This window comes from Bos javanicus, chromosome 3 (assembly GCF_032452875.1).
Source record: "Bos javanicus breed banteng chromosome 3, ARS-OSU_banteng_1.0, whole genome shotgun sequence".
Classification (NCBI taxonomy): domain Eukaryota; kingdom Metazoa; phylum Chordata; class Mammalia; order Artiodactyla; family Bovidae; genus Bos; species Bos javanicus.
The window spans coordinates 15,524,988-15,547,699 of NC_083870.1; the positions used below are offsets into that span (position 1 = coordinate 15,524,988).

At 52.8% G+C, this 22,712-nt stretch overlaps 3 protein-coding genes across 10 annotated transcripts; all 3 read left to right on the forward strand.

The window, feature by feature from the left end:
- Positions 1-591: 591 nt before the first annotated feature.
- Positions 592-9,325, forward strand: CLK2 (CDC like kinase 2). Of its 5 annotated transcripts, none has more exons than XM_061404034.1 (13): positions 592-676; positions 2,317-2,486; positions 3,231-3,459; positions 4,114-4,201; positions 4,555-4,621; positions 4,798-4,914; positions 5,714-5,880; positions 6,756-6,850; positions 7,473-7,602; positions 7,703-7,785; positions 7,949-8,028; positions 8,202-8,292; positions 8,792-9,325. In XM_061404034.1, the coding sequence occupies exons 2-13, from the start codon at positions 2,317-2,319 to the stop codon at positions 8,975-8,977; spliced, it is 1,503 nt and encodes a 500-aa protein (XP_061260018.1). In that variant the 5' UTR covers positions 592-676; the 3' UTR covers positions 8,978-9,325. The 5 variants fall into 5 exon arrangements, with proteins under 5 accessions (XP_061260018.1, XP_061260033.1, XP_061260042.1 ...); XM_061404049.1 differs by having other exon boundaries at positions 4,117-4,201; XM_061404058.1 differs by having other exon boundaries at positions 3,234-3,459.
- Positions 9,326-9,418: 93 nt separating this feature from the next.
- On the forward strand, positions 9,419-14,206 carry SCAMP3 (secretory carrier membrane protein 3). The gene is made up of 9 exons (XM_061404076.1): positions 9,419-10,056; positions 10,392-10,469; positions 11,113-11,235; positions 11,320-11,440; positions 11,912-12,040; positions 12,477-12,636; positions 12,746-12,847; positions 13,342-13,459; positions 13,754-14,206. The coding sequence occupies exons 1-9, from the start codon at positions 9,991-9,993 to the stop codon at positions 13,898-13,900; spliced, it is 1,044 nt and encodes a 347-aa protein (XP_061260060.1). The 5' UTR covers positions 9,419-9,990; the 3' UTR covers positions 13,901-14,206.
- A 90-nt stretch (positions 14,207-14,296) lies between these two features.
- On the forward strand, positions 14,297-20,797 carry ENTREP3 (endosomal transmembrane epsin interactor 3). 4 transcript variants are annotated; one of them, XM_061404012.1, is made up of 12 exons: positions 14,297-15,765; positions 15,873-16,007; positions 16,206-16,316; positions 16,423-16,542; positions 16,703-16,810; positions 17,362-17,537; positions 17,665-17,764; positions 18,098-18,167; positions 18,423-18,968; positions 19,565-19,633; positions 19,736-19,989; positions 20,082-20,797. In XM_061404012.1, the coding sequence occupies exons 1-12, from the start codon at positions 15,541-15,543 to the stop codon at positions 20,253-20,255; spliced, it is 2,088 nt and encodes a 695-aa protein (XP_061259996.1). In that variant the 5' UTR covers positions 14,297-15,540; the 3' UTR covers positions 20,256-20,797. The 4 variants fall into 4 exon arrangements, with proteins under 4 accessions (XP_061259996.1, XP_061259999.1, XP_061260000.1 ...); XM_061404015.1 differs by having other exon boundaries at positions 17,365-17,537; XM_061404016.1 differs by having other exon boundaries at positions 14,298-15,765; positions 15,951-16,007.
- Positions 20,798-22,712: the final 1,915 nt, after the last annotated feature.

The following is a 22,712-nucleotide window of genomic DNA, read 5'->3' on the forward strand; positions in this document are numbered from 1 at the left end:
GAGGGGTTGGGGGCAGGAGAAGGGGACGACAGAGGATGAGATGGCTGGATGGCATCACTGACTCGACGGACGTGAGTTTGAGTGAACTCCGGGAGTTGGTGATGGACAGAGAGGCCTGGCGTGCTGCGATTCATGGGGTCGCAAAGAGTCGGAAACGACTGAGCGACTGAACTGAACGGAAGGACACTAGGTGGGGCAGCTCTGCCCGGTAATCCCCGGCGACTCTCTCCCCGCCCCATGAACTTCCGCCCCCAGCAGCTCCTCTGCTCCAACGGGCCGACGGCAGCGAGATACGCGAGGACGCGCAGGCGTGCGCGGCCCTGGGGTGGGGGGGGAGCGGAGCCCAGGGGTAGCTGGGAAGCGACGCAGGACGTGCGTACGTGCTCGCTCGCGGTGGCGGCGGCGGATCGGAGAGGCCAGAGCCGGAGACCGAGCAGGGATCGGGCCCCGGGCGGGGGCGGTGCGAGCGGCGCCAAGCGAATCCTGGGGGCGGGGACGGAGCCGGGGCGGGAGGGACTGGAGCGGAGCCCGGGAACTAGGCGGGAGGTCCCAGGGTCTCGGGTTGGGGGGGTGGAGCCGCACTTCGTCGCCGCGGGGGTGCCGGGACTCCGGCCGCAGTGCCGCCGCCATCACGGACTTCCTGTGGGACAAGCGCACGGGCCTCGCCGCCAGAACGGTGAGCGCGCGGGCTGGCGGGCCGCGGGGCCGCGCGGAAAGATGGCGGCGACCGTGGGGCGGGCGGAGAGAAGATTGGACTGGGGGCAAGGGCCCCGGACGAGATTAGGAGAGGGGCTGAAAAGCCCCATTCTAGAGCCCCATTTCTAGGGGCTGAAACCTGGAAAGTGGCAGAGGTGCAGTGTAGGAAGATGAGGTGGAAGGTCGACCTGCCTTAGATGTATTTTGGGAAGACCAGTAGGGAAGTTGGGAGAGATCAAAGTTGGAGAAGGAGTGATGGAGTGCGAATAGGAGTGGTTTCAGAGATGAGAAAGAGCAGAATATCAAAGTTGGACCAGAGAACCGTCGTGTCACTTGGAGGGTAAGGAGAGAGTTTGACTTCAGGAGTGAGTTCTGGATTTTCTAAGTGAGAAAGGGGAAAAAATTGATAAAAGAAGTTGAGAAAGGTTGTAGGCTGGAGATACTTGGGGGATGGGGAGAAGGAAAGCCTGTGAGGAACTTTGGTGGCAGTGTGTATGTGGTAAGATGACATTTGTGTGGCTGTCCTAAGCACACTTGGATTACCTGTTAGAATAGTGTGTTTGCATCTTCTTGGTTGTCTTAAGCACTATTGGGCCAAGAATGAATCGAATGCCACCCTCCTCCTCAATTTGAGAAGTAGCTCAAAATGGGAGCCAGATGTTGGAGCCTCTTAAGCCTTTTCTGCACCTAATGCTGAAAAACCCCCACCCACCCAAGAAGACTTCTGTCCCTGCTATCTTTGGATTTATCTCATTCTGTCCTCCTAGTCTCATCTTCCCTGATTTTGACTGACTTCTCTCTGATTCTTTCCTTGAAGGAAAAAAAAAGAGTTTGTGCATCATGCCATTTCAATCCAATCACTGAAAGGTGGCCAACTTAGTTTACTGGTGCTGGTATTAATTAAACATCAGTTATTCTGTACTTAGTAAGCACAAAAGAGGGGAGGCTGGATGTGAAGCTGACTGCAGCCTGGAGCCTCCTGTATTGTATTAAGACTATGGGAGATTTGGCCAGTGATGTGAGAAATGATTGAGATAGTTCAAAGGGCCAAACCCAGATTCCTGAAACTTACTTATATTTGGTTTACACAACTATACCTGGAAACCTGGGAAACTGGATTCCTGCCCTCAGGACATGGATGGCCTATTTGGGGAGATAATCTACACTTTGAGTAATTGTAAAACATTTGTGATAATATTGTATAGTAAATCATTATTCTCTTTGAGTTGTGAGGAACTCAGAATGCCACAGATCTACCCTAGATACCAGCCAAGGATGAATTGTTGCAGTCTTCGTGAGTTGCACAGTCTCACCTGTAATGAGCTGTGGCCCAGACCTGAGTGTCATCGTGAGACCCTGTTTGAGGAAAATCAGAACAGAGCAATGAGCTGAGTAGGAGGAAGATTCCTAAAGTTTTCAACCAGAGTTAGTATACTACTTTATCAAGGAGAAATTGTAAGCCCAGAGGAAGACTGAGGAGTTGTGAGTGGTTTAAAAAAAAAAAAAAAAAGTTGGAATTGAAGAACAGAAAACAGCATTTCTAGGGCAGCCAGTCCTTGGAGGGGATTTCGGAAAACTCAGATCCTGCCCCTACTATTTCTCCTTTCCCTATCCTTACAGATGCCTCATCCTCGAAGGTACCACTCTTCTGAGAGAGGCAGCAGAGGGAGTTACCATGAGCATTATCGGAGCCGAAAGCATAAGCGACGAAGAAGCCGCTCCTGGTCAAGCAGCAGTGACCGTACGCGGCGGCGCCGACGGGAAGACAGTTACCATGTCCGTTCCCGAAGGTGAGGTTTCAGGAAGAAAAACTCAAATTAGACCCACTCACTTATTTGTTTATTCAACAAAGATTTATCAGTTTCAACCTAAGTAGTTAATATTACGTGATGCTTAACCCATTTACACTGTGGTGTTAAGAATGTTATCGTAGAGGAAGTATGTTTGAAAGGGGCTAAGGAAGACTCCAGCAGGTTTGATTGCAGTGGGGCAAGATGTATAAATCAGGGAAAACTTCCCAGAGAACGTGGCATCTAAGCTTGTCTGAATGACAAGAGAAGTGTTGTAGGCAAAGGGAAAGCAAATGCAAAGGACTAGGAACTTGAGATGACTTATCAGTTAATAGATAAAACAGAGTTAGGTCTCCATGGTTTTAATAAGTCAGCCACATGTTCAGTGGAAGGGATGGGTTAAGGATTGTTCGGAGCAAAGCTGCATGTCAGTCAGAAATGGCTTGAGAAAGAAACAGCTCTTCATGCCATTACATCTCTGGAGGAGAGGAGGAGGCCCTCAGGAGGAGTTGTCCCGCAGATGTCTTTTTAGAGGTTACGGTGATGTGCAGATGTGGGGATCATCCTCTGTGCTTAGTTACTTCACTGCCCTGGCTCTTGTTCCTCTCAGAGTGGCTTGAGTGTGTGAGAACTACTTTTCTCACGGTACTGCTTTTCCTCAGTGAGGGGGGACCTCGTTAAATGGTATGGCAAGGACTGTGACCTGAACAGATGCACCTAATTAGGATGTGTGTTGTCCAACAGCAGCTATGATGATCGTTCATCCGATCGGAGGGCGTATGACCGGCGATACTGTGGCAGCTACAGGCGCAATGACTACAGCCGAGATCGGGGAGAAGCCTACTATGACACAGACTACCGGCATTCCTATGAGTACCATCGGGAGAACAGCAGTTACCGCAGCCAGCGCAGCAGCCGTAGGAAGCACCGACGGCGGAGACGGCGCAGCCGGACATTCAGCCGTTCGTCTTCGGTGAGTGCTAGCCCAGGCCCTTCCTCTCCCCACTCTTCTTCAGCCCTCTGGGACCCCGGTAAGTGAGGAACATTGGGGCATGAACACTGAGGTGCTCGCTTGGAAGCTCTCCAGCTCTTGGAGGGCCCTGAATCTGCTTCGGAGGTGAATGGGCACAGAGCATTTGTGAATCCCCGTGCCCTCCCTGGCATGCTGGGCTTATTGTGTTGGGAGCAGCTCTTCCACCCCCGAGAGGCCTCCATTTTCTAATGGGGACCTTGCTTTTGAACAGCCTTTTTCCCCCAAGCCCTGGACTCTGGCCCCCTCAGCAGGTGGGCTTGGGTGGGAGCAAGGGGAGACCTGTGCCTGCCTGGAAGGGCACCGTGTAGAGCATGGGGTTGTGGGTGACATTGGCAACAACACCACTTCTCCGCTCTGCCCGTGCCTCTCCCCGTTCCCATTTTGGGTTTGGGGACTTGGGATTGCGCGCCGCTCTCTCTTCTCACCCCGATCCGCCTTACTGCATCTGACGTGTTCCCTTCCACTGTCCCCCATCATTGTCTGTCCCCCCTGGCTGGGCGCCTGTGACCGGTGACCCCTCCACCACCCACCCCGCCTCCCTCCGGCCCCCGCTCCGACACCTGGCTTGCTCCGACCCCCCCCGCCCCCCGACAGCAGCACAGCAGCCGGAGAGCCAAGAGTGTAGAGGACGACGCTGAGGGCCACCTCATCTACCACGTCGGGGACTGGCTACAAGAGCGATGTACAAGCCAAATCGTAACAATCCTATAGCCTGTAATGGTCCCATAGCCATCCTAACGTCCTGAGCCAACCCAAGCCACAGCCTCTTTTGCCTTTTCTCAGTGGTGTTGTTTATCTGGGTGGTTTGAGTTGCTGTTGAGAATTGACCTCTGCTGTCCACTCCCAGCTCTCATGGCCCCTGGGTTAAAGGTGGTGGGAATCACGCAGGGGTTTTCTTCCCCTGTGACCATCTGTATCTGTTCCCCCTTCCTTCATCTCCTCACCCCAGATTGCTGTGCCCTTTTTTCTTCAAACTGAACTCATTCCCCACCCTTTCTTCCCCCTTTCTCCCCCACCCTGCTTTTTTCATTTCAGATGAAATTGTAAGCACCTTGGGAGAGGGGACCTTCGGCCGAGTTGTACAGTGTGTTGACCATCGCAGGTAAATGTCAGCCCATTCCAGACTCCACACCTGCTAGCCATAAAGAGGTAGTGAGGGTTATCTGGGGCTTTTTTTGGTTAATGAGCCAAAGATAGGATTTCTTAATCCCCATGCAGCCCTGTTCATTCTTAGATATTCTTGAGATTCCAGCAAAAGCCTTTCCTGCCATCCTGTAGGGGTGGGGCTCGGGTTGCCCTGAAGATCATTAAAAATGTGGAAAAGTACAAGGAAGCAGCTCGCCTAGAAATCAATGTGCTGGAGAAAATCAATGAGAAGGACCCTGACAACAAGAAGTAAGCGGTGCTGGAATATGTGGGGCATCTGAGAGGCTACACCTCAAGACGGGAAAACCTTCCCAACATGGACTAGACAGGCAGAGGAGTTGTAGACTGTCTCATCTTCTGTTCATCATCGTAGAGTAGTAGAACATTACTGTTACTGAAAGGAAGGAAGGAGGGGCAGGAAGGGAGGGTCTGTGACATTCTGTAATCCATTCCCCTTGTTCTGAGGACAGTTAGATTGCTCTGCAGTTGAACTCCAACTCAGGATGACCTTTGTAGGAATGTGCCCTGGAAATGGCCCTAAGACTGAGAATCAACATTTTTCATCAAAAAAGTACTTTAAATTTTAATAGAACTATGCTGATGAAGTTGCAGGTGTTTATGTGTAGTCTTTCTGTTCACACACATTGCATAATGTAAAATTTAAGAGGATTACTGAAAGACATAAGTAGGTGTAAACATGGGCCCAGAGATGGCTGATGGTGAGTGAATTTCAAGAGCGGGAGCTGGGGTCGTGTTGATGGAGTGGCAGTTTGACAATTCAGGGTCCACACTGGAGCCTGGCACTCAGCAGCTCCTGTTTAACTATTTGAAATGTTGCAGGAAAATGGTTTGAAGTTTGTCAAGTAGTACTTCTCTTCCTGGGTCTGCCAGAAAGGCCATTCTGTAGTTGAACTGAATTTTCTTGGTGATAATAGCTGGCATGTTTTTATCCAAGTATGTGCAGTCAGCAGCAGTAGTCCTTCTTTGTTGGAGGGGTGGTGGACAGATGGGAGCTCATCAGACATCCCCCTTCCATCTCTTTTCCCAGCCTCTGTGTCCAGATGTTTGACTGGTTTGACTACCATGGCCACATGTGTATCTCCTTTGAGCTTCTGGGCCTTAGCACCTTCGATTTCCTCAAAGACAACAACTACCTGCCCTACCCCATCCACCAAGTGCGCCACATGGCCTTCCAGCTGTGCCAGGCCGTCAAGTGTGAGTGGGGTGGGCCGGGGCGGACTCGGGGCAGCCCTTCCTCCACTGGACCTCTCTGGTCTCAGTTGTACACTGGTGAAGCCCCTAAACAGTCGACTCGATAATCTGCAGTTCTTCTATTCACTGTCGTGTTGGCATCTCTTCCTCTTCTGACTTAACTCCTTCACTGTTGTCATCACTGATGGCTTCTCCTCCACGTTCAACCTAGCAGGAGCTAGAAAAGAAAGCATTTGAAGTCAGAGCTCTTAATTACCTCTCTTTTTCTTCGCTCCCCTTTGGGAAAGTCAGTCAGGCACTAAGCACAAGGAGACAGACAGAGTCCTCGAGCTAGAGGTTTGCATTCATCTGGAGTTGAGGTGCCCTCTGCTCTCAGCAAGCCACCTGGGAGCAGGGGGTAGCCAAGGCTCCAGGTTGAGAATTCAGACTAGTACATACATCCTCCTCAGTCATCAGAATAATACAGTTTCACAGAAGTAAATTCACAGGAGTCAGATAGACACACGTTAAAGCACAAAGATATAACTCATAGGGACTTCTGTGATAGTCCACTGGTTAAGACTCCACGCTCTGTTGCAGGGTTCAGCCCTTGGTTAGGGAAGTAAGATCCCTGCATATCACGAGGTGTGACCAGGGGAAGGAAAAAACCATAGCAAACCATCTTTATACATTGCTTGAGAAATATATATATAACTATGTTAATAAGCGTAGAGTTTGTTAGACTAGGCATTTCATTTGGAAGTAGAGCAGAAAGCAGCCAAGTGCTTCCGGACCTGCCTCCTCACCAGCTTTGAGCTAGGTGACCAAGCTTGGGGTCAGCTGGTAGTAGGTAATTCTGGCCACCTGGACCAACCCTGACCTGGCCTTCTCCTCTGCAGTCCTCCATGATAACAAGCTGACACATACGGACCTCAAGCCTGAAAATATTCTGTTTGTGAATTCGGACTATGAGCTCACCTACAACCTAGAGAAGGTAAGGTGGACAGGGTCTGTCCCTTGGCCAGTGCGCTCAGGTGGCCATCGCCACTTTGCCTTTCTCTTAGCCCTTTTTGTCCTCCCTTTTACTTTTTTCTCCCACACTTTCTGCTCTGGCTCTGAAAAAAACGGAATACCAAAATAGATGGAAAGGGAAAGATTTAAGATTTAGATTCAAAGAGAATTTGGAAGCAGAACTTCAGTTAACTTTCCTGTATAATGAAAATGCTTACAAGGTTCTTGGTTTGGTTTCTTTTCTGTAAGGAAAGCTCAGCTCTGTTGACTAACTGGAGATCAAGGGGATCTCAGCTAAGGAAGCTATTCCTCACTTTGCTATCTGCTATATATTATCGAAAAACTGTATACCAGTCACTTAGGTATACTCTTCAGATGCATGCTATTCTATAGTTACTCCTAAATCCTCTTTCTCCCCCATTCCTAAAGTAATCTGATGGATATGGGGGAGGCTGTAAAAGCAGAAGACGTGTGGGAGCAGGCAGGAGGTCAGAGTTGGTTTTTTAAGGCTCAGAAGCACTTTAGAGAATAGCAGCAGAATCTTGGTCTGTTTTTTCTCTCAGTCTCGGTGCAGAGGTTCATGTTTTTCCTGCTTTGCCTCCTAGAAGCGGGATGAGCGCAGTGTGAAGAGCACAGCTGTGCGGGTAGTAGACTTTGGCAGTGCCACCTTCGACCATGAGCACCATAGTACCATTGTCTCCACCCGCCATTATCGAGCGCCAGAGGTCATTCTTGGTAAGAGGGGGAAGGACAATCTTGTCCAAGTATGTGAGGTGGTATGGTGGTGAGGGGGGCCCCGAGCCTCATAATACCTTTCCTTCCCATCCTTACCTAGAGTTGGGCTGGTCTCAGCCTTGTGATGTGTGGAGTATAGGCTGTATCATCTTCGAATACTATGTTGGCTTCACCCTCTTCCAAGTAAGTGGTTGGGTGTCTTGTGAGACCACCAGGCATTCTTCTACCTGATTTCCTTCTCTGCTGAGAATCTGCCTGCTCATTCCTCCACATTGTTTAGCTTCCTAACAGCTAGACCCCAGTATCCCTTCTCAGTCCCTTGCTCAGTTCTGTCTTTGTTTCCCAGACCCATGACAACAGAGAGCATCTAGCCATGATGGAAAGGATCTTGGGTCCCATCCCTTCCCGGATGATCCGAAAGACAAGGTGAACCTGGAGTGGGAGGAATGTAACCCTTCTCCTTTTCTCGCCACAGAATTGGTCTCTATCACGTTTTCTTTTGTCTTCAACACCTGGCTTGCCCTCAGCTACTTTCAGATGGGAGAAATCCCATAACAAGAGGAACCTCCTGATTCCTTAACTTCCCCCTTCCCCTCTAGGAAGCAGAAATATTTTTATCGGGGTCGCCTGGATTGGGATGAGAACACATCAGCTGGGCGCTACGTTCGAGAAAACTGCAAACCACTTCGGGTGAGCCGGACTGGGAGTGAATAGTGCCCACCACCCAGAGGTCCCTTCCTTCTTAAGGTGTTTTGCCCCTGGAATGCCTTTCACAAGCAAAGAGTTAGGAAACAAGGGGAGGAAAACTGAAAGAAGACGTCTTGTTGATAGGAGAGAAAGGGAGTGGTTTTATGGAAGGAATGAGGTTAGACAGCCATTTATTTCTTGAGCCAACCAGAGAAAATAAACTGCCTTTGAAGAGCTTACATTTTATTGAGCTAAAGAAGATTCATGAAGTTGTCAAGGATAAAAATAAGTAGAACTTTCAGAGAGTATGAAGGAATAATTGTGCTAGTGGGAAGGCAGGTTGAGCTGTAACATCAGAAATGGCCCTGGTGTGGTCCTAGTCAAGTAGCATCATATGGTCACGAGCAGAGCCTTGGTCCTTGAGGATTGAAAGCTAGGGCCTTGAAGAAGGCGGGGCTTACAAGGCACCGTGCCTCACCTTTTTCCTGCCCTCCACCACCAGCGGTATTTGACCTCAGAGGCAGAGGAACACCACCAGCTCTTCGATCTGATTGAAAGCATGCTAGAGTATGAACCTGCCAAGCGGCTGACCTTGGGCGAAGCCCTTCAACACCCTTTCTTCGCCCGCCTTCGGGCTGAGCCACCTAACGCCAAGTTGTGGGACTCCAGTCGAGATATCAGTCGGTGACGATCTGTCCCTGGGCACCCCTGTGTCTCTTAACAGCAGTGGGTGTCCAGTCCAGGACACTGGTGCTTTTTTATACAAGAGAACAGAGCCGGAGCTCACTCCTTCCTCCTGGCTCCCTATGTACCTGTGAATATGTGAAATAGTGTAAATATGAAAGAACTTGTACCACCGCTTCAACCCCTGCCTTGTACATAATGCTATTCCATCTCACACTCTTCCCACCCTCACCTGCCCCTTCAACAGCTGAGTTGGATCTGGGCAGAATGAGGTAACCAGAAGGCATCTACACCATGTTTTATAAGGAATTTTGTACAGTCTTTGTGAAATAAAATGATGTGCTTCACCCGACCCCCATCCCTGGAGTTTGAGGTTTGGAGGTGCTGGGGTGGTGGGATGATTAGATTGGCAACGAAGGGAGTCCCATCTTACCCTTCAAAATTAACCTCAGGCTACCAGTTTATCTGAGCGATGGGTGGGTAACATTTGACTGTAAGAAAGGGTTGTAAAGTTAGCACATATTTGATCTGGAATAATGAGGTTTGGGAAAGAGGTTCGGTTAGTATAGCTGGGCCCCAGGGTAGGGTCAGAAATGCAGATAAAAAACTTCCTGAACTGGGCTCCTGGGATACCGCCACCACCGGTCTGAGGACTCCCATCATACTTCTCTTGCGAAGGCTAGGACGGATCGCGATTCTAACGCGAGGCCTACTGGGATGTGTAGTTCGTTAATCGAAGGAAGTTACGTCGGGAAGGGGCGGTACTTGGCTACTGAGACAGAGTTAGAGATGTCACGTGGGGTACTTCCTTCTTTTCCTTTATTCGAGACGCAGGCGCAACTCGCTGCTGCTGCGGGGATCCTTGTGACCCTTCCGGTCGGTACAACCAATCCGTGCACGGGGAAGCGGGGCGGACCGAGAAGAGCGGAGCGGAGGGAGCTCTGAGAGCCGCTGCCGCCGCCACTGCCGCGGCAGGGGCGTGGAGGGCAGGGGGCGGCCCAAGCCGAAGTTGCAAACATGGCTCAAGGCAGAGACGGTGGAAACCCTTTCGCCGAGCCCGGCGAGCTTGACAACCCCTTTCAGGTGACTTGCGCCGGCCTCTTTTAGGCGGCTGGGGTGGTTTCTCGGTTCTAGAGGGTCGGGCTAACTTGTATTCCTGTTCGTGACATTTGATCCGAGAAAGGGCCGCCACGTGGGTGTGACGACGACTCCAAACCAGTGAGCATCCTTGGGGGGCGGGCCCTGCCCCTTAAGGCGCTGGTACTGGTAGTGTGGGGTGAAAGGTTGGGGGCAGATACATTGGGACAACAGCGTGGCCCCAAGCTGCAGTTCTTGGAGCCACAGCAATTGAGAAGAGGCCCCTATGAGTTCCCGCAGAGGCACCAGGTGCCAACTGAGCCGCAGTTCTCTGCCCACAGGACCCAGCTGTGATCCAGCATCGACCCAGCACGCACTATGCTACTCTTGACGTCTACAACCCTTTTGAGACCCGGGAGGTGAGATTCTGGAGAGCACAGGAAGCCCGGGAAGGGTAGGGTATGCCAACAAGGCCACTGTGTTGAGGTCCAGGGGACTTTTCTGCACGCAAAAGAAGGAAGAAGCACCGTGATCTTGGCTCCCTGGAAGAGGCCAGTCTGCCATGGGATGCCTAACCCATCTAAAGACATCAAGGCCAGAGATCTCAGTTTGAGTTCTAAATGTCAGTCTTGGGATTACCTGGATTCTATCAGGGCCTGATGAAGACCCTGTCTGGGGAGGCTTTTTTAAAGATGAAAAGGGATGGGCTTGGTTGGAGTTGAGAAAACAAAGTATGCTTAGGTACACAATTAGAAAGCAAGGGATGAAGAAAACTAGACCTGGTTGTCTCACTGGAATATAAAAATGTAAGAGTTTTTTAAAAGTTTAAGGAGGTTGATTTCGTAGATGAGTGCTTTGAATCTTGGCTAAGGAACTTGATGTGAGGGTAGCTGGAAGTTATTAGAGAGTTCTATGATATAAACACAATAATTAGCTTTCTAATTGGGGGAAGGGCTGCCACTTTAGGTAATGAGTTTTAGGTCTAAAGGTATTCAAGTAGACTCTAGCCTCCTGTGTTATGGGGGACTAGATGACGCTTAAGGTCTTTTCCAAACTCAACAGCCACCACCAAGCTATGAGCCTCCTGCCCCTGTTCCGATAGCTCCACCCTCAGCTCCACCCTTGCAGTCCTCAAGAAAACTCAGCCCCACAGAACCCAAGAACTATGGCTCCTACAGCACCCAGGTAGGGGGGCGTATAGGTAGGGGTATGGGGAGAGGGCATCCCTGTGGTTCAGGACTCACATTTCCGGCTGCTCTTACTGGGCAGGCTTCAACTGCAGCAGCCACAGCTGAGCTGCTAAAGAAACAGGAGGAGCTCAACCGAAAGGCAGAGGAGTTGGACCGAAGGGAGCGAGAACTCCAGCATGCTGCCCTGGGCAGCACAGCTAGTAAGTGGATCCTTGATGGGGTCGCGGAGGGCATCTGACAGCTTTGAAGTCTCAAAAAAGGAGCTCAGAGCATGGGCACTGGAGCCAGATTGCAGAGTTTGAATTTGGGTGCAGTGGCTTATTAAGGATGAGCTCTTAGGCAAGTTACTTAATCTTGAGTGCCTCAGGTTCCTTACTTGTAAAATGAGAATAATGTTTGTACCTGTTTAACAGGATTGTTGTGAGGTTAAAGTTACATAGATAACTATATAGTTATATAGATGCCCAAATCCTGGGCATAGTGGTTAGAAGTTATAAGCCATAGTAAACAAAAGTCATAATAAACACTACTAATATAATTTTTCCTATTTGCTCTTGTCTTCCTGAACTCTCGAATTGGAAATAGAAAATCCAGGGGTAAAAGGAAGGGGGAGTGATTTGTTGGTCTCTGTCTTACTAGTGGGACCCTCCTGCTCTTTTTGTGCCTTACAGCTCGACAGAACAATTGGCCTCCTCTACCTTCTTTTTGCCCAGTTCAGCCCTGCTTTTTCCAGGACATCTCCATGGAGATCCCCCAAGAATTTCAGAAGACAGTATCCACCATGTACTACCTCTGGATGTGTGAGTAGTCAGAAACCTTTTTGAAAGAAAAGTATGGGCAGTAAGTTGTACATCATTCCTTTTCCTGGAGCTCACTCGCCCAGAACTAGATACTTTGAATGAAGTATCATTGAAGGCTCATTTCTCTGGCATTTTCCGGATTACTCCTTTTACAGTACTCAGAACTTATTCTCCAGTCTTCTAGCAAATGTACGTTCTTGCTCTCTCCCCCTTCTCCTTGTCCATATGCATAAATGTATTCTGGATCCTTTTAAAAGTCTTTGCAAATGGGATGACACATAGTTGAGATTTGCTGGTTGTCTCCCCTGTTGAGGATCCTGTGAAGGTGGAAGCTGCTTTCCTTTCCCTACTCTGCCGCATTCGGTGAGGGTTGTGGGGTGGGTTTCTCGGAGAAGGAGCTCTCACTGACCCATCATCCTGTCCCTCTGACCCTTAGGTAGCACTCTGGCTCTTCTTTTGAATTTTCTTGCCTGCCTGGCCAGCTTCTGTGTGGAGACCAGCAATGGCTCAGGCTTTGGGCTCTCTATCCTCTGGATCCTCCTCTTCACTCCCTGCTCCTTCGTCTGCTGGTATCGCCCCATGTACAAGGCTTTCCGGTAAGAAGGGGCAGTGGGGATGATGGCAGGGAGGGGACTTGGAGGGGCCCCTTTCTGCTCCTACAACCCTGATTCTTTGCCTACACTTCCCATTCTTTTCTCTTTGCAGGAGTGACAGTTCATTCAATTTCTTCGTTTTCTTCTTCATTTTCTTCGTCCAGGATGTTCTGTTTGTCCTCCAGGCCATTGGCATCCCAGGTTGGGGGTTCAGGTCTGTGAGACTGCAATTTACGCTAACCCCTTCCTCCCACTCTTTCTGATCAAGTCAGCATTGGGTACTGGAGTTGTTCAGAAAAAGGAACTGTGGTTTTAATCCTTGGGAGATGCTGGTTTAATAGGGGTACAGGACACCGTCCATGATAGAGAGCTCAGACAGTACTGTCAACAGACAGATTAAGGGAAAGCTGGCTGGACATGCTCAGTCTGAGGAGGCTTCCTGGAGGAGACATGTTTACACATGTTGAAGAGGAAGCATCCTCAACAGAAAGGTCTGTTTGGAGTGAGGATGTCTGGAAGAGCTTGGAGAGCTAGGATGGTTCAGAAGCTGAGATTAAACTAGTTTGGGACTGTAGTGCATGGCAAGTTGCCAGACCCACAGGGAAACGGCCCCTGGTTTGATGAAGACGGGACCAGTGGAGAAGCTGGAAGGACTGGGACCTAACTGAACAGTTATCCTCACTTCCGTGTATTTTCTCCTCCTTACAGTGGCTGGATCTCTGCCCTGGTGGTGCTGAAGGTCAACACAGCTGTAGCTGTACTCATGCTGCTGGTTGCCCTGTTCTTCACTGGCATTGCTGTGCTGGGAATTGTTATGCTGAAGCGGGTGAGGGGCTGTAGGTGGGGCCTGGAGAGTGATATCACGTGTCCCTGGGGACTTGACTGGAACATTCAGGAGCAACTGGGGAGGGCCAGGCAGATGGAAGGATTCTCAGCTAATGGACCTGAGCGGCGGAGGGCGGGGGTGGGGGGTTGTAGGGTATGTGTGCGTGTGTGTTGGTAGGGAGCCAGGAAGGAAAAGCTAGAGCTACAGGCTGGTGAGTGGTCGTGATGGTATTAGATTGGAGTGGGATTAACAGTGGCTGGAACATGCTGTAAAGTCTGTGCTTTCTACTTGCAGATCCACTCTTTGTATCGCCGCACAGGTGCCAGCTTTCAGAAGGCCCAGCAAGAGTTTGCAGCTGGTGTCTTCTCCAACCCTGCGGTGCGAACCGCAGCTGCCAATGCAGCCGCTGGGGCTGCAGAAAATGCCTTCCGGGCCCCGTGACCCCTAACTGGGATGCCCTGGCCCTTCCACTGAGGGAGGCGACTAGCCCCCATCCCTGAGGTCTCTGGGACTTTGAGACATCACTGTTTGATGTCTCCACTATAGTACCCCCAATCATACAACCATGACTGCTGAACCTGACTTAAGGGTGTGGGGAGCCCACCGTGACCCAGTCACTGCTTCCCTCCCACCCCTTGATCAGGCCACACTGCTGCCACAACTACACACCCGACCCGCTTCCCTCTGCTGTGCCAAGGCTGTTGCTTCGGTTATTTAAATAAAAAGAAAATGGAACTGGAACACAAATGCCCGTTTCTGGAATTTTAATGGGAACTAGGGCTTACAGAGTCCGGCACGACTGAGCGACTTCACTTTCACTTTTCACTTTCATGCACTGGAGAAGGAAATGGCAACCCACTCCAGTACTCTTGCCTAGAGAATCCCAGTGACGGGGGAGCCTGGTGGGCTGCCGTCTATGGGGTCGCACAGAGTCGGACACGACTGAAGCAACTTAGCAGTATCAGGTCTTACAGAAGATAAAGTGGAGGCGACTGGAGTGGAAGCTGAATTGTGGACTCTGGAGGGAAGGTCGGACCTGGCCTTAGTGTAAATGGAGAGCTGTGGCGGCGGGACAGCAGAGCCCACTGGCTGGCGCAGGAAGTGGGAGGGAAGTCCCCGGTTGGGCGTGGAATCGCGGAGCTGCCAGGGAACTCCGCTCTCCACCCCGCTCCTTTAATGACTTTCTCCTTTAAGAAAGAGCCGCTACCTCTGCTGGGAACGCAGCGGCCGAGGGGCGTGAGAGGCTGGGCGGGGCCCAAGTAGGCGCCGAAAGCTTTAGCTCGGGCCCTGCGGGGCCGGAGCTCCGCGCCAGACCAGCGGGGGCGGGCAGCTCGCCCGGCCGTCCGCCCCATCCCTCTCCGTCCCTCCCCCTTCCTCTCCCCCTCCCTCTCCCCCCAGGGTCTCCGACTGGGACTACAACTCCCGGGGTGCACCGCGCTCGCCCTCGTACCACGCCCCTCCTCCCGCACCATCTCATCCCCCATCCCCCGTCTCCAGTCCTGGACCTGCTGCAGCCTGAGCTAGGGGAGCAGGAGCATGGTGGGAAGGGGAGTGGGGCTGGCGACCCTGGAGACGGTGGCGCCGCAGCCTCTCCCCACCAGGCGGCCTCGGATCCAACTGGACACTCTGAAGGCACACCGACCGCGCCTCTAGAGTCACCCCACGCCGACCCGACCCTCTTCTCTAGACTTCTTTCCCATCCTTCTCGCCTTTTACCCTCCCACCCTTCCCGGTTCTGGAACGTCTCCCTCTCTTCACTCCCGGACCGGCTCTTTTCGGCGCCCCTCTTCCCTAGGGAGATGCGATGAGCCGGTGCCCCCGCGTCCTCATCGCCGTAACGGGCACGGTGCCCGTCCAGTACCCGTGGTGGGGAGGGAGCACTCCGCGGCCCCTCCGTGAGGCCTCCCCCTTGGACTCCCCCCCAGCTGGAGTCCCTGGGCCATGCCTCAGGGGACCCAGCCAGGGGGTGGGCTCTAGAGGGAGGGGGGTGGAGAGGAGGAAGGACGAGGCCTTGGGCACCTCTGAGATGCTCCCAAGCGCCAGGGGGTGCCGAGCAAGGCTCAGGCAACCGGGCGGCAGGCATGATGCCCTCGCCTAGCGATTCCAGCCGCTCGCTAACTAGCCGGCCCAGCACTCGGGGCCTTACACACCTCCGCCTCCACCGACCCTGGCTACAGGCCCTGCTCACGCTGGGGCTGGCTCAGGTGCTCCTGGGCGTCCTGGTGGTCACCTTCAGCATGGTGGCCTCCTCCATCACCACCACTGAGAGCGTCAAGAGATCCTGCCCGTCTTGGGCTGGGTTCTCGGTGAGTTGGGTGCAGTTGTTGGGTGGGGGAGGCTCCTTGGGCCCCACCCCTCAACACCAGCTGCCAGTCCAAATCCTGGCCTCTCCTGGTCCTCTTACTCCTTACAGAGCTGGGTACACCCTGTGGTGCGGGGCTCACCCAGGTGCCTCCCCTTCATGCTGAGCCTGTGCCCGCTTTATCCCCAGCTGGCGTTTTCCGGGGTTGTTGGCATCGTGTCTTGGAAGCGGCCGTTCACTCTAGTGGTAGGTGCCAGGGTCTGATGCCCACTGGGAGGCAGGTGCCTAGCACCTGAGGGGATGCCCATTTATGTCCCCAAGAAGGGAACTGACCCTTCCATTCATGTTGACCAGGCATAAAAGCCTGTGCATGAGAGTGGCTCCCTTTGTGGTAGAGGGTATTTTGGGGGTCTCAGCCCTGAGTCTATGCCCTCTTTTCCCCAGATCTCCTTCTTCTCCTTGCTTTCGGTGCTCTGTGTCATGCTCAGCATGGCCGGCTCTGTTCTCTCCTGTAAAAACGCTCAGCTGGCCCGAGACTTCCAAGAATGCAACTTGGTGAGATCTGAGGAGGGAAAGCCTGAGTGTGCTAGTTGGGGGAGGTGTGTGGAACAGCTCGGCTTGTCCGGGCTCAGCCTGCCTCACTCTCTCCACTCTCACTCAGGATGGGAAGGTCTGCGTGTGCTGCCCCTCTGTTCGTCTTCTTAGGCCCTGTCCAGAGTCGGGGCAGGAACTGAAAATTGCTCTTAACTCCACCTGTGATGAAGCCCGAGGGGCCCTCAAGGTGAGCATGCACCCCATCTCCACCATTCCTTTCCCTCCCACCATCTTCCTGGCTCTGGCTCGCACTCTTGTGTCTCCTCCTGAGTCCTCACAGGCCCTGAATATGTGGGACTTACTGCACCCTAGGCTCCTCTCACATTCCTCTCTCTCGCCTTCCCCAGAACTTACTCTTCAGCGTCTGTGGGCTCACCATATGTGCCGCCATAATCTGTACCCTCTCTGCCATTGTCTGCTGCATCCAGATCTTCTCCCTGGACCTTGTGCACACGGTGAGTGGGAAGCTGGGGTCAAGGCCAAGAAGGTAGGCTGGGGGCAGGGGTGTTTGTGTGCTGGGACTGGTCTTGGGGGGAGGGAATGGCTGCAGCTCTGGCTTTTGAGCACCAGGGGCTGTGGCTCACCTAATAGGCATGTTGACTGTAGGAATATTTAAGAGGGAGGGTGAGAAGGGGAATCACTGGGAGTAACAGAAATGTGTGATGTCAGCCCCAGGGCATTGGAGAATGGGACTAAAAGTTGGGCAGAGTCCAGAAGGTCTTAGATGGGGGCAGGGATAACGGGTTGATGGGCTGGTGGGGACAGAACAGAGAGTGATTCTGGGTGCAGAAGAGTCCATTAAGAGGAGGAGTTTCTAGATAGGCAGGGTAAGAGGTGAAGGTCCTCAGCTGGGGCAGTTAGAAGAGGAACCTGTTCTGGCAAAGGAAGGGGCCAGAACTGAGCTTCTTGGAGGGGGCAGGGTCAGAAAATGTAGAGGAGAGAGGAATGTGGGAATCAAGGAGCTGTGTTCCCAGAATCCAAGCTTGCTGACCTGCTTGCTCCCCAGCAGTTGGCGCCTGAACGCTCAGTCTCAGGCCCTTTGGGGCCTCTGGGCTGTACCTCCTCGCCCCCAGACCCTCTCCTGCACACCATGCTGGACCTGGAGGAATTTGTACCACCCGTGCCCCCGCCACCGTACTACCCCCCCGAGTATACCTGCAGCTCAGAAACAGATGCGCAGAGGTGAGGCCAAGCAGAGTCCTATTGGGGGAACTAAGGAAGGAGACTGGGGCTGGGGCCAGATTGGTGGGGAGGGATCTTTTCAGAATAGTTCTTTTCCAGGCTTTGACCCTTTCCCTCCTTCTGCCAGCATCACCTACAATGGCTCCATGGACAGCCCAGTGCCCTTATACCCTACTGATTGCCCCCCTTCTTATGAGGCCGTCATGGGGCTACGAGGAGACAGTCAGGTGAGAGCAGGGCTTGGTGCAGGCTGGGGAGTCCAAGATAGAGCCTGAAAATCTGAGTGAGCTGCTGGTACTGGATAAAGATAATACTAGTTCTCGTGATCTAAAGCACTAGAACATCCACTGTCTCTTTGATCTGCCTGAGAAGGTAGTGAGGTGGGTGGGGTAAGAACGATTATTTCCATTTTACAGACGTGGAAACTGAGGCCCACATAAAGTGACTTGGACCAAGTGACAAAGCTGGACTGGAATCTAGGTCTCCAGAGCTCTGTCAAGCCTATGGGGTGGCCATGTCGGTGTGCAGGGCTGGATGCTTGACCCTTGTGTCTTCTGCAGGCCACTCTGTTTGATCCTCAGCTGCATGATGGCTCCTGCATCTGCGAGCGAGTGGCCTCCATTGTAGACGGTGAGCAGAAAGTGGGGAGGGTGGACCAAGACCGACGCCTGGGATAGCTGAGCTGGTGGGGGGCAGGGCAGAAATTAGACGGAGTTGGTGGTTGAGTGACAAGCGAGGGTTGGGTTTTCCTGGAATCCTGGACTTAGTGGTCTCCTCTGAGGTAACACTGGAGGCAGGCTGGCCCCCAAAGGGCTTGCCCTGAGGAAAGAGGCGCTGCCTCGCCTGGCCAGGCTGATGCTACCCAGCCGCCCCTACTGCCCACAGTGTCCATGGACAGCGGGTCTCTGGTGCTGTCTGCCATTGGCGACCTCCCGGGGGGCTCCAGCCCATCGGAGGACTCGTGCCTGCTGGAGTTGCAGGGCTCCGTGCGCTCCGTTGACTACGTGCTCTTCCGCTCTATTCAGCGCAGCCGCGCTGGCTACTGCCTCAGCCTGGACTGCGGCCTTCGGGGCCCCTTCGAGGACAGCCCCCTTCCCCGGCGGCCCCCAAGGGCAGCCCGCTCCTATTCCTGCTCTGCCCCCGAAGCCCCACCCCCACTGGGTGCCCCCACAGCGGCCCGCAGCTGCCACCGGCTGGAGGGCTGGCCGCCTTGGGTGGGACCCTGCTTCCCCGAGCTGAGGCGGCGGGTCCCCCGGGGAGGCAGCCGGCCAGCTGCGGCCCCTTCCCCCCGAGCCCCGGCCCGCCGCTTCAGCGATAGCTCAGGTTCCCTCACCCCACCGGGGCACCGGCCTCCTCACCCGGCTCCCCCACCACCGCTGCTGCTGCCACGGTCCCACAGTGACCCAGGCATCACCACCTCCAGCAACACTGGTGAGCCCCCACAAGGTTCAGGAAAGGGTAGGCACTGGGAGTGAGAGGGCCAATGATGCCCGCCAGGATTTGGGACATTACTGGGGTTTCTGAGGAGGCAGAAATTCTGGTTCACACCTGCATCAGACACTTATGTCACCTGTGAAAAACACACCAGTCAGTAGCTTAGTGGTTAAAAAAAGAGGATTTGGTTGTTCGAACCCAGTCTCACAGGCCCCAGCTTGGGTTACCTACTCCTTCCAGCCTCGGTTTCTCACCTGTAAAATGGGTATAATAACAGCACCTCACTGTACATACTGTGGCGTTACTGAGGAGAGATGCAGGTCAGATGCTTCCGCCCTGGCACAGAACATGCTTGTCATTACCATTATGTGCCAGGGACTGGGGAGGATGCAGCAGAGAGTGATGGCACCTTAGTCCCTGATTTGGTGGATTGTTCCATCTAGTTGCTGGCAGACATGGGCAGTGACAATGCCCCCTTGGTTGGGAGTGGGCTGTAGGAGCTGGGCTTGGGTTCTCAGGAGGGCGGTGAGATGGGTGGGGGTGTCTACAGCGCACTCGCAACTCCGTCCTTGTTTCTCTCCCCTCTTCTTCAGCTGAATTCAGGGACCTTTATACCAAAGTGCTTGAGGAAGAAGCTGCTTCCGTTTCCTCTGCAGATACAGGTTAGGCACATTGTTGGTGCCCAAGGGGTGGGGGATAGGGCAGTGCTGCCTGGCCTTTTCTGCACCTCCCATTCCACCCACTCTCCCTCTCTCTCTCTCCAGGGCTCTGCTCTGAAGCCTGCCTCTTCCGTCTAGCCCATTGCCCTTCCCCCAAGTTGCTCCGTGCCCGCTCAGCAGAGAAGCGGCGCCCTGTGCCCACCTTCCAGAAGGTCCCCCTGCCCTCGGGCCCTGCACCAGCCCACTCCCTGGGGGACCTGAAGGGCAGCTGGCCAGGCCGGGGCCTGGTCACCCGTTTCCTCCAGATGTCCAGGAAGGCCCCAGATCCCAATGGGAATGGAGCCCATGGGCATAAACAGGTAGAGTCAGGGGAGCCAAGGAAGACACCCAGGAAAGCCTGGAACTTCGAGTTAGGGGCCACACTGATGCTCTCTCCTGTGGCCCCATCTAGGTGCCCCGGAGCCCCTGCGGCCGGCCAGGCCAAGAGAGCCTCCACCTTCGCAGCTGCGGCGACCTGAGCTCCGGCTCCTCCCTGAGGCGTCTCCTGTCCGGCCGCAGGCTGGAGCGTGCTACCCGTCCCCACAGCCTCAGCCTCAATGGGGGCAGCCGGGAGACTGGGCTCTGACCCAGGTGTCCTCCAACACTGAACAGATCCAGATGAATGCTGGGGCCACAGTAGCCCTCAGCACCTCTTGCACTGGCTGACGCACAGAGAAACCTGCTGAACAGTCCCAGAAGTATCCATTTCCCTCCTACCTCTAGGGGCTCCTGCTGCTTGCCTCCGCCGTCTGACCTGGGAGAGTTCCTGTCCTGTGCTGCATGGGTGTTCAGGTTCTGGGGGGCATGCCTGTGCTTCCGGTGCTGGAGGAGGAAAATAAAGTCCAGTTCCTCCAGCGTGACAGTAACTCTGATTCACCAGGGGTTGTGGCCAGGGCACAGGCATGTCCCGGTTGTTTAAGCATAGGGGGCTGTATGCCTGTGCAATGGGGTGGTGAGGCATGAAGGGTCAGAAAAATCAGGCTGGCCTCTCAGCTCTACCACTTCTAACTGCATGACCTTGGGCAAGTTATTTAACCTCAACTGCCTGATCCATAGAACATTGTAAGGACGAAACTTTGTAAAGCTCTTAACACACTAAGCCTTCAATAAATTTCAGTTTTTCCCTTCTCTTCTGGATCATTCTTTATCACCATTGAGATTTGTGCTAGCATCTCTCTTCGTTATGAAAACTCTCAAGATACCAATATCTATTTCCAGCTACCACACAGTATCTCTTCCCCTTTTCATAGCCAAACATTTTTTCTCTTCCTTCCTTCTACTCAAACATCCATTCTCTCCTCGCCCATCAGGCTCCTTCCCCTCCCTCTCCCTAGGCACTGCTCTTGAAACAGATTTTTCGGTAACCAAAAGAAGTATCAGACCCAGTGGCCATTTCTCTGCTTGCATGCATTTCACTTGACCTCTAAGAAGCATTTAACCCACGTAATCAGCATCTTTTCTCTTGAATTTTCCCCTTTCTTGTCTTTAAAGACATCACATTGTTGTTGTTTAGTTGCTAAGCTGTGTTTGACTCTTTTGAGACCCCCATGGACTGTAGCCCACCAGGCTCCTCTGTCCATGGGACTTCACAGGCAAGAATACTGGAGTGGGTTGCCATTTGCTTCTCCAGGGGATCTTCCCAAACCCGGGATGGAACCTGAGTCTCCTGCATTGACAGGCAGATTCTTTACCACTGAGCCACCAGGGAAGCCCAGAGACATCATACTCTTCTATATTTCCTCCTCCTTTGCTGTCATGGTATCATTTGTCAGCATTCACACCTCTGCCTAGCTGATTAACACTGGAGAGCCCTAGGGCTCTCCCCTTGGCCCTCTTCTTTTCTCTACCTCCACTTTGTCTGTAGGTAGCCCTACAAGATCCATGGCTTTCACTGCCATCTATGTGTTCATGGATAATTCTCTCCTTTACCTCTCCATGAGCTCCAACCTCCAATGTGACATCTCTCCTTGGATATTTCATGGGTGTCTCAGACTCAACATGGCCACAATGGAACTCTTGATTCCCAACCCTTGTGCCTGTTCCTCTCCAAACATTCTTCTCTTAATACGTGGCACCACCACTCACCCCCTGCACTTTCCATAAGCATAGGAATTACCCTCATTTCTTATTTCTCATCTGGCATGTCCAGTCTTACCCTAAACTCTTCCATGTCTCACCAGCTACCTAGCCCTAGTCACCACCCTCTCTCCTTGCCTCTTAATTGATCTATTTCCATTCTTCCCACAATCCACTCTCCAGTCAGCAAAGTGGTAAGGAATCATGTCATATTAAAGTTCTGCCTAAATGTAATGGCTTCCCATTGTATTTAGGATGATCTCCAAACTCCTTATGAAACTATGGTCAGGTACAACCTGGTCCACTCAAACTGCCATTGTGCAAGAGACCACCAGCCAGCTCTTCACCAACACGAAACTCTGCCCTATAGCTGTTGCTTTCACCTAATTCGAGAGTCTTAGTTCAATATTCATCTTCTCGTTGAGCACTTCGCATTCTATCATACTGCCCTGTTGTTTTGAATACTTAATTGCTATCTCAAATTATCTTGTTTGTGTCGTCCCATAGAATGCAAACTCCTATGAGCAGGGGGTTGCTCACTGCACTTGGTCTAACACTTACTAGGTCCTCAACAAACTCATTAAGTTACTAAAAGCATGAGGTCTTGTAAACAGCTTCGGGACCCTATGACTTTGGGGGTAGTAGTGGGGCCCTCAGGAGAGAGGGGGTAGGGAGGGGGCACTGCCCATAGATGGCGTCAGGCTGCAAGGCTTCTTGAATAATTCACCATCATAACAACCCAGCTTCAGGGAAAGAGGGTTAGGGCGCGGCCAGAACGACAAAATGAGATAGGAGGGAGTGGAGATTGGGGTTCCCAACGGGGCAATTTCTGGGCACTAAATGTTCCCTATCCCGAGACTCCCAAAGGAGGAAACTCAAGAGTACAGCTCAGCTTCCAGTGACTCGGACTCACTGAAGGAAAGCAACCTCCCCCATCCATTAGGGTGTGCTGGCGAGTATATACGGA

Coding starts and splice junctions, on each gene's coding strand:
- CLK2 (XM_061404034.1), top strand. CDS start 2,317: ATGCCTCATCCTCGAAGGTACCACTCTTCTGAGAGAGGCAGCAGAGGG. Junction 4,202..4,554: donor GGACTGGCTACAAGAGCGAT/GTACAAGCCAAA, acceptor TTTTCATTTCAG/ATGAAATTGTAAGCACCTTG. Junction 6,851..7,472: donor TCACCTACAACCTAGAGAAG/GTAAGGTGGACA, acceptor TTTGCCTCCTAG/AAGCGGGATGAGCGCAGTGT.
- SCAMP3 (XM_061404076.1), top strand. CDS start 9,991: ATGGCTCAAGGCAGAGACGGTGGAAACCCTTTCGCCGAGCCCGGCGAG. Junction 11,441..11,911: donor TGCCCTGGGCAGCACAGCTA/GTAAGTGGATCC, acceptor TGTGCCTTACAG/CTCGACAGAACAATTGGCCT. Junction 13,460..13,753: donor GAATTGTTATGCTGAAGCGG/GTGAGGGGCTGT, acceptor TTCTACTTGCAG/ATCCACTCTTTGTATCGCCG.
- ENTREP3 (XM_061404012.1), top strand. CDS start 15,541: ATGATGCCCTCGCCTAGCGATTCCAGCCGCTCGCTAACTAGCCGGCCC. Junction 16,317..16,422: donor ACTTCCAAGAATGCAACTTG/GTGAGATCTGAG, acceptor ACTCTCACTCAG/GATGGGAAGGTCTGCGTGTG. Junction 19,634..19,735: donor CGTTTCCTCTGCAGATACAG/GTTAGGCACATT, acceptor CTCTCTCTCCAG/GGCTCTGCTCTGAAGCCTGC.